We start from the raw sequence: 13,170 nt of genomic DNA on the forward strand, positions 1-13,170 counted from the left end.
TCCCCACCCCTCCCCAGACACAACTTTAGAAACTGCTGTGGAAATCCAGCCTTTAAAATGTAATGCATAAACCTCGAGAGTGCTTCTCTTTCTCCTCTTCTATGAAAGGGAAACCTCATGTTATTATAGATGAAACGCTCCTGCCAGCAGTGGAGGCCAAGGAGTCAGGGAAGCGGTGCAGAGGTTTAAGATCTGCTTGGGCCAGGTGGTTACTTCTTTCCTTTCAGGTCGTCTGTTACCTTCCAGAGGACCAGTTCCATGAAGGCGGTTGCATTTTCACTGGAACTGTGACCTCTAAACAGAACAGGACAAAAAATAAAATGTTAGACATAGACAACTCCCTGTAAGGTTGCCCACGGATGGTCTCAAAATGGTCTTGGGTTTATAACAGAATCAACACTGACCACTTATCAGTATATCACTATTTCACACCTAGAACCACCACTGGTTGCTTTAGAAATGTTTTACACAGATGTAATGGCAACCCACTCCAGTGTTCTTGCCTGGAGAATTCCAGGGATGGCGGAGCCTGGTGGGCTGCCGTCTGTGGGGTCGCACAGTCGGACACGACTGAAGCGACTTAGCTGCAGCAGCAGCAGATGAACAAACATCTCCCTTTTTCTGTATAGTCTGTCCTCAGTCACGTGGTCACTACGTTCCTATGATGGCAGAGCACATCAGTACCTTCTCCATGAACCTCTTTTCCAGGGATATGCAAGAAGAAAGTGACGAGCACCAGTGAATGACAGATCTGACAAGAAGCCAGAAATAGAGATGCCAGAAAAAATACACCTCTCTAGACAAAGAGCGACCTTAGATATGAGATGACATGGGTTTAAAAAGCAGATGAAATCTACCCAAGATACCAAGCCTACAGTTCTTTTGAAAATAATAAGTGATGTCTGAGACTGAGGAAAATCATGGGCTACACTTGTAAAGTGGTGTATTATTTTTTGTTTCCTTGCATTATTCTGAGAGAACTGTGGTTTTCTTTAACTTTGCTTTAGATAGGGCATTTTTTGTTGTAAGATGAAATATTTTTGTGCCCATGGTCCCAGGTTGTTTTCAGCAGAACACATTATGAATTTTATAATAGCATTTTCGGGGTATTTGAGATATGAATATTTTAAAGCAGATAATATAAAGATCCTGTGTAAGATGGTATTGGTTAGTGTCTAATAGACATAGAATGAAAGAATAAATACCACAAGATAAAATCTGAATTCTTGTACAATAAATGACACGATCAGAGAAGCATCTGTAGAAACAATAGCATTATAACATTTTAACATTCAAAATTAACTTTCTTTTCTATCTTGTGCAATAGAGGGGCCTATATGGGTCTGCATGAAGTGTACAGAATAACTAACCTCCATTCCAAGTCAGACACGTGCCTCATGCTTATGGTAATGCCACTAGCAGGGGAGCTGGTGGCTGTACCTGTTGCATTTGATGAGCCTGTTTAATGTTGGGCCTTTACCTCAAAAATACCAAAAGTAAAAAAAATTCTGAGAGCAAGATCTACCAATCCATTACAAAGCAAGTGCATGCATGATGAATCTGTTGAACCTGAGCTATACTTCCTTTTACAAAAAGCTCACTATTTACCTGGGGTGAGAGAATCTGCGTGCTTGCTCAGTCACTTCAGTCGTGTCTGACTCTCTGTGACCCTGTGGACTGCAGCCCGCCAGGCTCCTCTGTCCATGGGACTCTCCAGGCAAGAATACTGGAGTGGGTTGCCATGCCCTCCCCCAGGGGATCTTCCCAACCCAGGGATGGAGCTCACAACTCTTACGTCTCCCGCACTGGCAGGCAGGTTCTTTACTACTAGCGCCACTGAGATACCTCGGACCCAATCAATTCTAGGTTCTCATTAGGTTTAATGAAAATCACATATGAAAAGAGGTACACAGCAACATTTAGGATGGAATTAGATCTCTGCACCAACAAAAGTTTCATGTATGAATTCCAAGGTCACCAGTCTGCCCCAACTGCTGTTTTGATGCCTGTGGAACATCCAGGACTATGCCAGGTAGTGGGCAAGGAGCACATTTTACTTAAACAGACACTTTGGGATTCTCTGCCCTAGGAGAAAACCCACAGGGAAGTATTTCAAACCGGGGACCTTTACCATGAACCTCATGATGTATTCACCCCCGTCAGACTCAGGAGCTTGATATTTATCATGAACAAGCAAGCTCTTACCTTCATCCTGAATGACTCTCTGCAGGTAGTCAGCCACTAAACCCTTCAGGGATCTTCTGTGAGGCAAGCCTAGCGGATGAGGGAACAGAACTGTCGTGTCCACAACTGAAGTATGAATTAACTGTCAAATGAAAGAGAGAACCTTTTTAGAGATTCTTCCCAAAGAATAAGAAAACTGATGTAGCAAGAGGAACTGTAGCAGCAGAAACAACACTACAAAACCAAGGAACGTGAGCAGTTATACCAGCTCAGCCACTAAGCACTTTACCTGGCTTATCTCCCTACAAACTGCAGACTAACCCAGCACGGTCGGTATTTCATTGTCCCCTTTTTACAGCCAGAGAAACTGAGGCTTGGAGAGGTTAACGTTGCCTCAGCCAAGTTAGTACATTAGAAAGAAATCCAATCTCAGAGCCTGACTGCCGAGTGTACTTTCCTACCAAGAGATCCCACTAGGAGGCAGCATGAGGTCAGAGGGGTTCCAATAATTACTGGCTGGGTGGCGGCAGCCAGGGGCCAGTCAGGCTCCTCTCACCTTGGGACTCAACTGAGGGGGGCACACCTCACTCCAGTGCAAGTCCCATTTCAGTGGTTTATTTGTCTCTCTCTGGGGAGGGAGCATGGAAAAGGATTAGTCTCATCTAGGTTCAAATGCCCTGTGCTTTCGCTTGGAAGAAGGGAGTAAATCTTACAGTAGGATGGATATGGGGGAGGGGGAACAGGTCACAGAGTCTAGACAGTCAGATACCGTTTGCATTCCTCATTAGAAGAGCTGTAATTTAAACAGGAGTGAATGAAGGTTAGCCTCAGGACAAGAGTCATTTAAAGACTGATCGAGAAGAAAAAGGCTGGAAATTTAATGTTTAACACCTATGATGCCCTGTCCAGAAACACTGTATAGATTCTCACTTAATGTATCAGTCACCTCTTAGACACTGTACCTGGCTGCAAAGGATGGAGCAAAAATATAAGGTGGCTGTGGAAACTAAAAGAAAGAGACATCTATGAGTAATCTGGAAGGAAGAAACAGACTGATTACAAGGAATAAAGAAACATGATGGTTTGAAATTCTCTGGTCTTGGAGGCAGATGAAATCACAGTTCCTAGAAAATGGGAAGCAGGAAAGTCACGGTGAGAAACTGTTTGAGAGGTGCTGTCTCTGAAGCGACAGAGGGACATGTCTGTGAAGACCTTTCCAACAGAAAGCTTACATCCCCACATCTCTCTGCACACACTTGGGTGGGGTCTGGTGGAAGGACATTCCGTCTCCTCCGTCATGTGCACACAGCAGTGCTGTGGGAAACAACTATACTACAGTGGCAGCTTTGCAGAGAAAGAGGGGGACGTTCACTCAGGAGAATTAAAGAAGCTTACTTATATTCTTGCACTAAAGAAGAACTAACCCTTCTCTGCATGAAGGTTAAGTCCTAGGGGTAGCTGAAACAAATAGTCAAGGTCCCCAATGTCCCAGAGCTTCACTGTGCAATGTGGTAGCCACGAACCATGCACAACTATTGAAATTAAGAAACTGAAAAAATCATTTGCTCAATCAGACATTTGATATCTGTGATGTCCAATATCCCCTGAAGGAGGACATGGCAACCCACTCCAGTATTCTTGCCTGGAGAATCCCATGGACAGAGGAGCCTGGAGGGCTACAGTCCATAGGTTGCAAAGAATTGGACACAGCTGATGAGATGGCTGGATGGCATCACTGACTCGATGGACGTGAGTCTGAGTGAACTCTGGGAGTTGGTGATGGACAGGGAGGCCTGGCGTGCTGCAGTTCATGGGGTCGCAAAGAGTCGGACACAACTGAGCGACTGAACTGAACTGAACTGATGTCCACCATCTTGGGTAGTTAAAATAATGGAAAGTTGTATTGCAGGGCACTGTTCTAGACCAGGGAACGCCACCAAACTCTTTCTTCAAGTCCCAAATTATAGACAGCTTAGGCGTGCAGCCCTCACCGCCTCTGTCATGACTACTCAACAATGCCCTTGCAGTGCGAAAGCACAACAGAAAATACACCAATGAATGGGTGTGACAGTTCCATTCCAATAAAAATATTTGCAAAAACAGGTGGCTGGCATGAGCCATAGAGTGCGAACTCTAGAACATGGAGTGAAAAAACAGGCCATTTTAATCCAGAGTATATTAAAGGAGAGATCTTCAGGTCTATCATGCCAAATAAAATGAGCATATCTTTGATGTTAAGCCTACCTATAAGGCGTACCTGACTTAACATGAAAAAGTATTTTCCAGGATGTGACTATAACAACTTGTTTAATCAACTCAGTCTTATCTATTTGGACATTAAAGATAATCAAAGATCATGTCAAAACAAACAATGATTTTGGCTTTATCACAGTTGATGATGGACTTTCTGATCTTGATTAGCCAAATGACTTGGGCTATCTTACACTGCTTTTGGTTTACCATCGTTGGACAGTGTCATTAGCGCAGACAGTGATTCTTGTCTTCCTTGTCTTGTCAAAAAAGGGAAAACAAGCATCAGTGATGACACAATAATGACTACCAGGCTAACACGAGTTTTGTAAGAAGATGAGCCTGTAACTCTTTACCTTAAGTGCATAGAGACTGTGTTCAAAGCTGTGTCCAATTAGTATAGTGTCAGCACTGAAGAGGTTCAATAAGATGGCTTGCACATCACGGACTGAGGTCTTTGTGTTCTTCAAGTCATCTTCAACCACACCAGAAAACCTGCCCTGAAAAGATGCACAATGCATGTAAGTAAAAAGTGCAGCTCAGTAGATGTCATCAGTTACAGTTAGACTACATTACTGACTCAATAAGACAAACATTTGATGGTCAGAACAAAGATCTTATTGTATGACTGTCAACTACCCCTTTATTAGGTCATATTGGTATAACTTGGCAAAGTTTATACTTTGGATCAATCATGTAAGGCTGGAGGAGACATTATTACAAGTTGATAAAGCTCCTTTGTGAACTCACATCTTTGTATAATCTGAGTCTTGTCAATTACAATTTAGTAAAGTTAGCCTATCTCACATTAAGACAAAGCTAAAGATGAAACATGGGGGGCGTGGAAAAGTAAATGGAGCCCTAAGCAGAGTCTAGACAACTTAAGTTTGAACTGTGCTGTTTCTGCCATTTACTTATTATATTTGACTTTCAACAAGTTACTTAACCTTCTGGTTTCAGTTTTCTCATCTGTAAAGTAGGATTAATTACCAATCTTAATGGCTTAGGATGAACTGAGAGACTGGCATTGACATATACACTACTACTGTGTGTATTGCTTCCCTGGTGGCACAGATGGTAAAGCATCTGCCTGCAACACGGGAGACCCGGGTTCAATCCCTGGGTCGGGAAGATCCCCTGGAGAAGGAAATGGCAACCCACTCCAGTACTCTTGCCTGAAAAATTCCATGGACTGAGGAGTCTGAAAGAGTCGGACACAACTGAGCGACTTCACTTTCACTTTTCAGTGGCTTAGGAGAATCTAGTGAAAATGTATGCATAAAAATACATGCATAAACCTGATTATCCTAGTGGTTTTCATGAAGCACATACTTATAAATAAGTGTTCAGAAACATGGCTATTGCTGTGCCTTAGTGCAGATTAGGAGAAAAGAAAAATACTGCAAAGGTATTTTCAACTTAAGCTATATGTTAATATTATTGTCTCCTATAAGGAAAAAAAGACAGCTGGCTCCATCATCTGGCTTAATTAAGGAATGTGACTCATAGTCAAATATTTGGATTAAGAGGAAATGATCATGGATAGAGTACTTGGATCTGTTTTAAAGCAGTTCTTAAAGAATGTCATCCATTGAATCCTTTTGACCTTTTAAGATTTGAAAGTTCTTTTGTTTTTAATGCAAGCCCTTCAATTCTCATTTTGCTGCTGTGACTATCAGTAATTACCAAAACATTTCCTGACTTGTTCCAAAAAGGAGCTAGAAAAGAGTACATTAAACCCACGGACGAACAAGAACCAATAAGAGTACAATTAATATAGTACTTTTTTTTGCCAATTATAACTCAATAAAGTTTAAAAAAAGAATAAAATAGATGGGGCTATTAGGATACGGCCAAAATGAGTAGGAAAAAAACATCAAATGAGGTCAGAAGAGAGATTAGTAACAAAATGCATTTTCTGATAACAGGAACTTTTATTGAGTTTTTATGTATACAAACATTTTTATGAATGTGAGGGAATTTGCTAAAAAGTCCTTGTTAGCAGAATTCTCTGTAATTATTCTCAAGGCTTATCACAACGCTTAATTCACTCCCATTTTGCCTGTTGTGCTGCAAAATTACGGACACACACACAAATTGTGTAATGTATGTGCTATAAACTATATACTAGGCTGTTGCTGCTGCTGCTGCTGCTGCTGCTGAGTCGCTTCAGTCGTGTCCGACCTTGTGCAACCCCAGAGACGGCAGCCCACCAGGCTCCCCCGTCCCTGGGATTCTCCAGGCAAGAACACTGGAGTGGGGTGCCATTTCCTTCAGTGCAGGAAAGTGAAAAGTGAAAGAAGTCGCTCAGTCGTGTCCAACTCTTTGCAACCCCATGGACTGCAGCCCACCAGGCTCCTCCATCCATGGGATTTTCCAGGCAAGAGTACTGGAGTGGGGTGCCATTGAGTGTGTAAAATATATATGTGGACTTCCTGAGGCTCAGCAGTAAAGAATCTATGTGTATATGTGTAAAAGTCATATTTGTTCACATACATGTATACATACGTGTGCATTTATTTATACATACATGTACAAACGTGTACACACAAATGCTGTGTTGTGCTGTGCGTAGTTGCTCAGTTGTGTCTGACTCTTTGCGACCCCATGAGTATAGCCCACCAGGCTCCTCTGTCCATGGGATTGTCCAGTCAGGAATACTGGAGTGGGTTGCCATGCCCTCCTGCAGGGGATCTTCCCAACCCAGAGATCGACCCAGGTTTCCTGCATTGCAGGTGGATTCTTTACCGTCTGAGCCACCAGGAAAGCCCAAGAATACTGGAGTGGGTACACACACACATACAAGACATACTTGAGTACCATTGAAAAATTCATTATTTAAAGAAAACTGAATAAATACAATCATATCGGTAATTAACACTTCTAAATTTTCATTCTAGAATAAGATCAGTGTCTTCTATTTTATATTTAAATACATATATGTGTTATATCATATGGCTTATATGCCTTTAGGAAATTCAGCTCAATTAATCAATGATATTATTGGGTATTTTATATGAGGTTTTTAAAAATTAAAGGCATATCTTATACTATCTCAAGTTACCACTCAGTTTGGATCAGAAACATGCCATACTTTAATAATAATAACTAATAAAATAGAAGTTTCACTGAACCAGTGTTCTGCATGCTGTATAAAAGCTGTGTATACTCAACAATATGTCTACAGGATTACAGACATTTTCATCTAATGGGAAGAGCATAGCATATTTTCAGAAGAAACCTATTAGTGGTTGAATGAATGAATGAATGAATGAATGCTTTATTCAATATTTTTGCCTATCTCTCTAGCCTCCTACCTACTACTCCAACATGTAGACACCATGAGGGTATGGGCCCATATCTCTCATTTAAAGAGTTACCCAGGGCCTAATACAGCGCCTGCATAATTCTAGCAAGGTATTCAACAGAACATGAATAATTTTGAATAAATAAAATAGTGTAACTCATGCTCTAAAGTTGACTCCAATAAAGGTACCTAGGCTAAAACTTAAACTACATGTTGAATGTTCTATAATTTGAAAAACAAACCCCTTGTATAATGCATACCTAGTGTTATAGTCAATGACCTCTTCATCTGGTTTCACAAATGTATCATAGACCACCTGGAGGCTGGGATCCACCACTGTTACTCGAGTAAGTTCCAAACCTTTGGCTGTATAGCACTATAAAGGCAGAGATATTAAATTTATACACCACATTGAGTAAACCTGCTTTAACATCTTAGATATAATAAAGGCATATTTCTAACTAGAATATACAATTTAATCCTGTCATTCAGTTTTGCCAACAAAAGCCAGTGAGTGGATCTGACAGTCGTATCAAAGATGTTCCAAGCTTTAGTTTTTTCCCTCAATGTTAGTGATATTTCTGCTAATAAAATAATTTCATTTTCATGGCTTAGGCTTTACCAGCATTTTCATTAGAGATCAATGCTATCCAATACAGACCTCTGTGAAGATGAAATGTTTTATTTCTGTCCTGCCCAATAGGGTAGCTGCTGGCCACAAGGGGCTACTGAGTATCTGAAATATGGCTAGTATGACTGAAGAACTGAATTTTCAACTTAATTAAATTTCTTACTGAAGTTTACATTGTTTTATAACATTATGTAAATTTCATGTATACAACGTTATACTTTGACTTCTATATACACTACAGTACCCTTCACCACCGAAAATGTTGTTTTCACCCTTCGCCGTACAGTTGGCCCCCTTTACCCATTTTGCCCTTCCCTGCTTTCCCTCTGGGAACGGCTACTCTGTTCGCTACATCAACGTGTTTGTTTGCTAGTGGATATCATACTGGACAACACAGTTATAAACTTCATTGAATGGGAAAAAAATAAAATCCAAACTATGGTTACATAAACATGGCACCAGAGAGGACAACATAGTAGTGGAATTTGATTTCTAAGCCAGAAGCAGCTCTAACTGTCTCCAATTAAAAATCTAAGTTTGAAACTGTATGTTGCTCTTCTATAATTACAGTCCACAAATCTGCTTTCCAAATATGCCACAAGGAATAAAGATTTAATGTTTTGTTAAAGATGACTGTTCACATGATGTTTGACACATACAACGCACTCTGTCATATATCAGTATATGTGATTCTCACCGTCCCTGGGGGTTGTCATTAACCACGTAATTGACAGAGCAGAGCATCCAGGAGACTTGCCTCTAAGCCGTGGGGCTTCCCAGGTCTCATGATTCCAAGTTCTGCTTTCCCCCTACTATTCAGTACCGATTCTCATATAAAAGAAGATAAACCCCTATAAATATTTTACTGTCTCCATAAACAATAGTTTGTTAAAAATTAAAACTTTTATAATGGTTTGGGGGATAACAGCAGTATTAATAACACTTTCCACCCATGTAATCTCAGCAATGTAATGAGTAGAGCAAACAGTGGTGATGTATAAAAAGAATCAATAGGTAATAGAAAAAGGATCATCGGCCAACTCCTGGCTCCATCACTAAGTGCAGAAAGTGAAAGTGAAGTCGCTCAGCTGAGTCTGACTTTGTGACGCCATGGACTGTAGCCTGCCAGGCTCCTCTGTCCATGGGATTTTCCAGGCAAGGGTACCAGCGTGGGTTGCCATTGCCTTCTCCAGGGTATCTTTCCGACCCAGGGATCAAACCCAGGTCTCCCGCACAACCAGCACATGCTTTACCATCTGAGCCACTGGGGAAGCTAGCCCTAAGTGCTGGGACCTGCCCAAGTCACTTAACACTTTTTCAGCTACAGTTGCTTCACCCAAAATATGTGAACAGCATTGCAGAGCTATGTGGGACTGAGAGAGAAAGCCTGGGAAAGTTCCTTACACACATATACATGAGGTAAAACACACAACCAACGTACCACTTCACAGCTCACAGCAAATACACGGGGATTTCCGTCGAGGGCTGGGAACTTGACCAACGTCTTCACAAAGCCCCCTAGGTTTTCTTTTTGGTTATGAACATGATGCTGAAACAAACATTGCCAAATAAGTTACCATATATTTTGGCAAAAGGAATTAAGCTCATAAAAATTCCACCAACTGAAAAATCAGTGAATTAATTAGACCAAATGTTCATCAATCCTCTAGGTCTGTGCAGCAGACAGCAACTCTGGTTCTGACACAAACAGAATTCTGGGCAATAAGCCGTACCTTGGTGACCTGACACCCGGGGGATCCAAGAACACCTTTGCAACAGCTGTACTGCCTTTCTAAGCCACCAAGGACTGCAAACCACACAAAAAGAAAAATCAAATGAACAAGCTTGACAAGGCAGAGTGGCTAGCTCCCAGAGCATCTTACCCTCAAAGACGGTTAAGACTTTACCATGCAAGTGATCTGATGTAAGGTCCAAAACTCTGTATAGTTACTTTGTATAGTTACTTTTCTAGCTATTGTGTAACAAATAGGAAAAACTGACTCCTGGAAGCAGAATTCTCTGGGGTTGCTTTTTGTTGTTGTTGTTTTTTTTTGGCTGCACTGGGTCTTAGCTGTGGCTTGCGGGACCGTTGATGCATTACGCGGGATCTTTTCCACAGGGTGCGTGGACTCTCTAGTTGTGGCACACGGGCTCAGTAGCTGGGGTGCCTGGGCTTAGGTCTCTGAGCAGGATGAAACCCCAGTCCTCTGCATTGTAAGGCAGATTGTTTACCACTGGGCCAACAGGGAAGTTGCCAGGGGTTGGATTCTGAAGGTGAGTTATAACTGCGCATGTCCTGAATCCCTCCTTCCCGTTATTCCCTTCGCTTCCCTATCATCTGTCCTGATCTTCAGCTCCTCGCCTCGTGTCCCTTCTTGACCCTGCTTAACTCTCCCTCAGCCATCCTCTCTAAATTCTCCTCTCTTCCTCTCTTTGCTGGAGCCCTGTGGTGGCTCCAACCACCAGCCTCCCCCTTTCTGTATCTGTTGATCTGACCCAAGAAGTATCACCCCGTTACACGGCCTGAGACCATAACACAGATGCTGCTTCCAGCCCCTGCAGGACCTCCAAAATCCCAGCATCCTCTTCTTCCACCCCTTCGGCCAGACCCTTGGCACACCTTCACAGCAACAATGCCAAGCCTCCATCCCTCTCTCTTTTCTCTCTCTCCAATCTTCTTTATCACCTATGCCCTTATCCACCCCAAGCCCTTCTTCCCTCTGGCCCAAGGAAATGTTCTCCCAACTGTTCCCTATAACCCCCTCCGCCTACAGTGATTTCTGCACCAGCTTTTCTATAAAATGCGGTTAGATTAAATGTGCTTCTTCAGGCACATTCTCATTACATTACTTTCCTCAAATGCTTCATTTGTCCATTACTGATCAAATGCAGATTTCTCATGCTGGCACTTCTGGCTTACTTATCCAATTTTGACATCTCACAGCTTTATCTTACCTTCTCCTGAGATGAGAGAGAGCGAGCCAAGAACCAGTGTTAACAGAGCATGGCTTGTAAGCCAGGACATGGGCACGTCAGCTCACTAAACTGCCACGCAAAGCTCTTTCTACGAATGTGGAAACGAGCCCAGAGCGCTTCAGAAACCTGCCCGAGGTCTCAGAGGAAGTAAGTGATAAAACAGACCCAGATCTCAGGTCCATTAGCTCCAAAGACCCCTCCTGTTCACGGTGTCGTTTGCTCCAGTGATCCCACCCAGTTGCAGCCTGCTACTCTTATTCTCAGGCAGTGTCTTCCTCTTTTTCCTCCCTTTTGGAATCTACAGTCCCCCCTACTCTCTAAAGCTAATCCCAAACACTCAGGTCAAATCTAAGTTGACTTAATCTTTACTTTGATATTTAATCTTTACTTTGTTGTTGGTCAGTTGCTAAGTCATGTCCGACTCTTGCAAACCCACTGTAACCTGCCACGCTCCTCTGTCCATGGGATTTCCCAGACAAGAACACTAGAATGGGTTTCCATTTCTTTCTCCAGGGCATCTGCCCAACCCAGGGATCGAACCCTCATCTCCTACGTTGGCAGGTGGATTCTTTACCACTAAGCCAGCTGGGAATCTTTACTATATTATTTATTCTTATATTTCTTCTGTAATCCAGTCATATCCACTGTTCCTCTCTACTTCCTCTGCCCTACTTTATTTTATTCACACCACTTATTATGATAATAGCATTTCTACTCGTGTCTGTATCTACATAAATGATTCATCTGTTCACCATCTATCCAATAGCTACCTACGGTCTGTATGTATTAGGTACCAAGCTAAGTGACAGCCTGATGATGGGGAGAAAAAAAGAGGGATGGACCCTCCAAAACCTTGCAGTCTTTCAGGCACAGCAGATAAATTACTAAATCATTACAAAATGCAGTCATGTGCTACCAAAGCCACTGACAGCATGTTGTGATAGAAGAGGGACAACCGATTTATTTTTAACTTTATATTAGAGGACAGTTGCTTTACAATGTTGGGCCAGTACATCTTCTGTACAGCAAAGTGAATCAGTTATATGTATACATATATCCTCTCTTTTTTATTTCCTTCCCATTTAGGAGGGAGGGCCTATTTTAGATCATGGGGTTGGGAAAGAACCTTGAGGAGATCATACTTAAGCAGAGACCTAAGGAATGAGATTTGTGGTGCTGGAGAAGACATTTGAGAGTCCCCTGGACAGCAAGGAGATCAAACCAGTCAACCCTAAAGGAAGTCAACCCTGAATATTCATTGGAAGGTCTGGTGCTGAAGCTGAAGCTCCAATACTTTGGCCACCTGATGCAAAGAGCTGACCCACTTGGGGGAAAAAAACTGATGCGGGGGAAAAAAAACTGATGCTGGGAAAGACTGAGGGCAGGAGGAGATGGGGCAACAGAGGATGAGATGGTTGGAGGGCATCACCAACTCAACGGACGTGAGTTTTAACAAACTCCAGGAGATAGTAAAGGACAGGAAAGCCTGGTGTGCTGCTGTCCATGGGGTCGCAAAGATTCGGACATGACTTAGTGACTGATCAACAACAATGGATGAGAGGAAACCAGCTGTGTGAAAGGGACAGGAGACAGCAGGTTAGAAGGCACCTTTCGAGGTGGCCAGTGTGGCATGAAGATACCCATGGAAAGGGTACAGATTTGGCGGGAGTTAGAGGTCAAATCTGGCAGGGTTGACACAGTCACTGAAGAATGTTCATGAAAGCAGAGGCATAGGGTAAACAGAACTGTGATGTAAAAAGCATTCTCGGGTTGTTGGGTGAGAAATAGACTGGGGAGGGGCGGTGAAGACGGGAAAAGGCAG

The 13,170-nt window shown here is 42.5% G+C and overlaps 1 protein-coding gene across 1 annotated transcript in view; it reads right to left on the bottom strand.

The window, feature by feature from the left end:
• Window positions 1–13,170, bottom strand: part of LOC138432395 (uncharacterized) — a 42,591-nt gene that overhangs the window by 581 nt on the left and 28,840 nt on the right. The window contains exons 6-10 of the mRNA XM_069573738.1: window positions 9,814–9,921; window positions 8,002–8,117; window positions 4,791–4,934; window positions 2,206–2,326; window positions 73–294 (exon numbers count right to left, since the gene is read on the bottom strand). Coding sequence (XP_069429839.1) covers window positions 9,908–9,921 — 14 coding nt within the window. The 3' untranslated portion in view covers window positions 73–294; window positions 2,206–2,326; window positions 4,791–4,934; window positions 8,002–8,117; window positions 9,814–9,907. The remainder of the gene's footprint in view (window positions 1–72; window positions 295–2,205; window positions 2,327–4,790; window positions 4,935–8,001; window positions 8,118–9,813; window positions 9,922–13,170) is intronic.

This window comes from Ovis canadensis, chromosome 2, assembly GCF_042477335.2.
Source record: "Ovis canadensis isolate MfBH-ARS-UI-01 breed Bighorn chromosome 2, ARS-UI_OviCan_v2, whole genome shotgun sequence".
Classification (NCBI taxonomy): domain Eukaryota; kingdom Metazoa; phylum Chordata; class Mammalia; order Artiodactyla; family Bovidae; genus Ovis; species Ovis canadensis.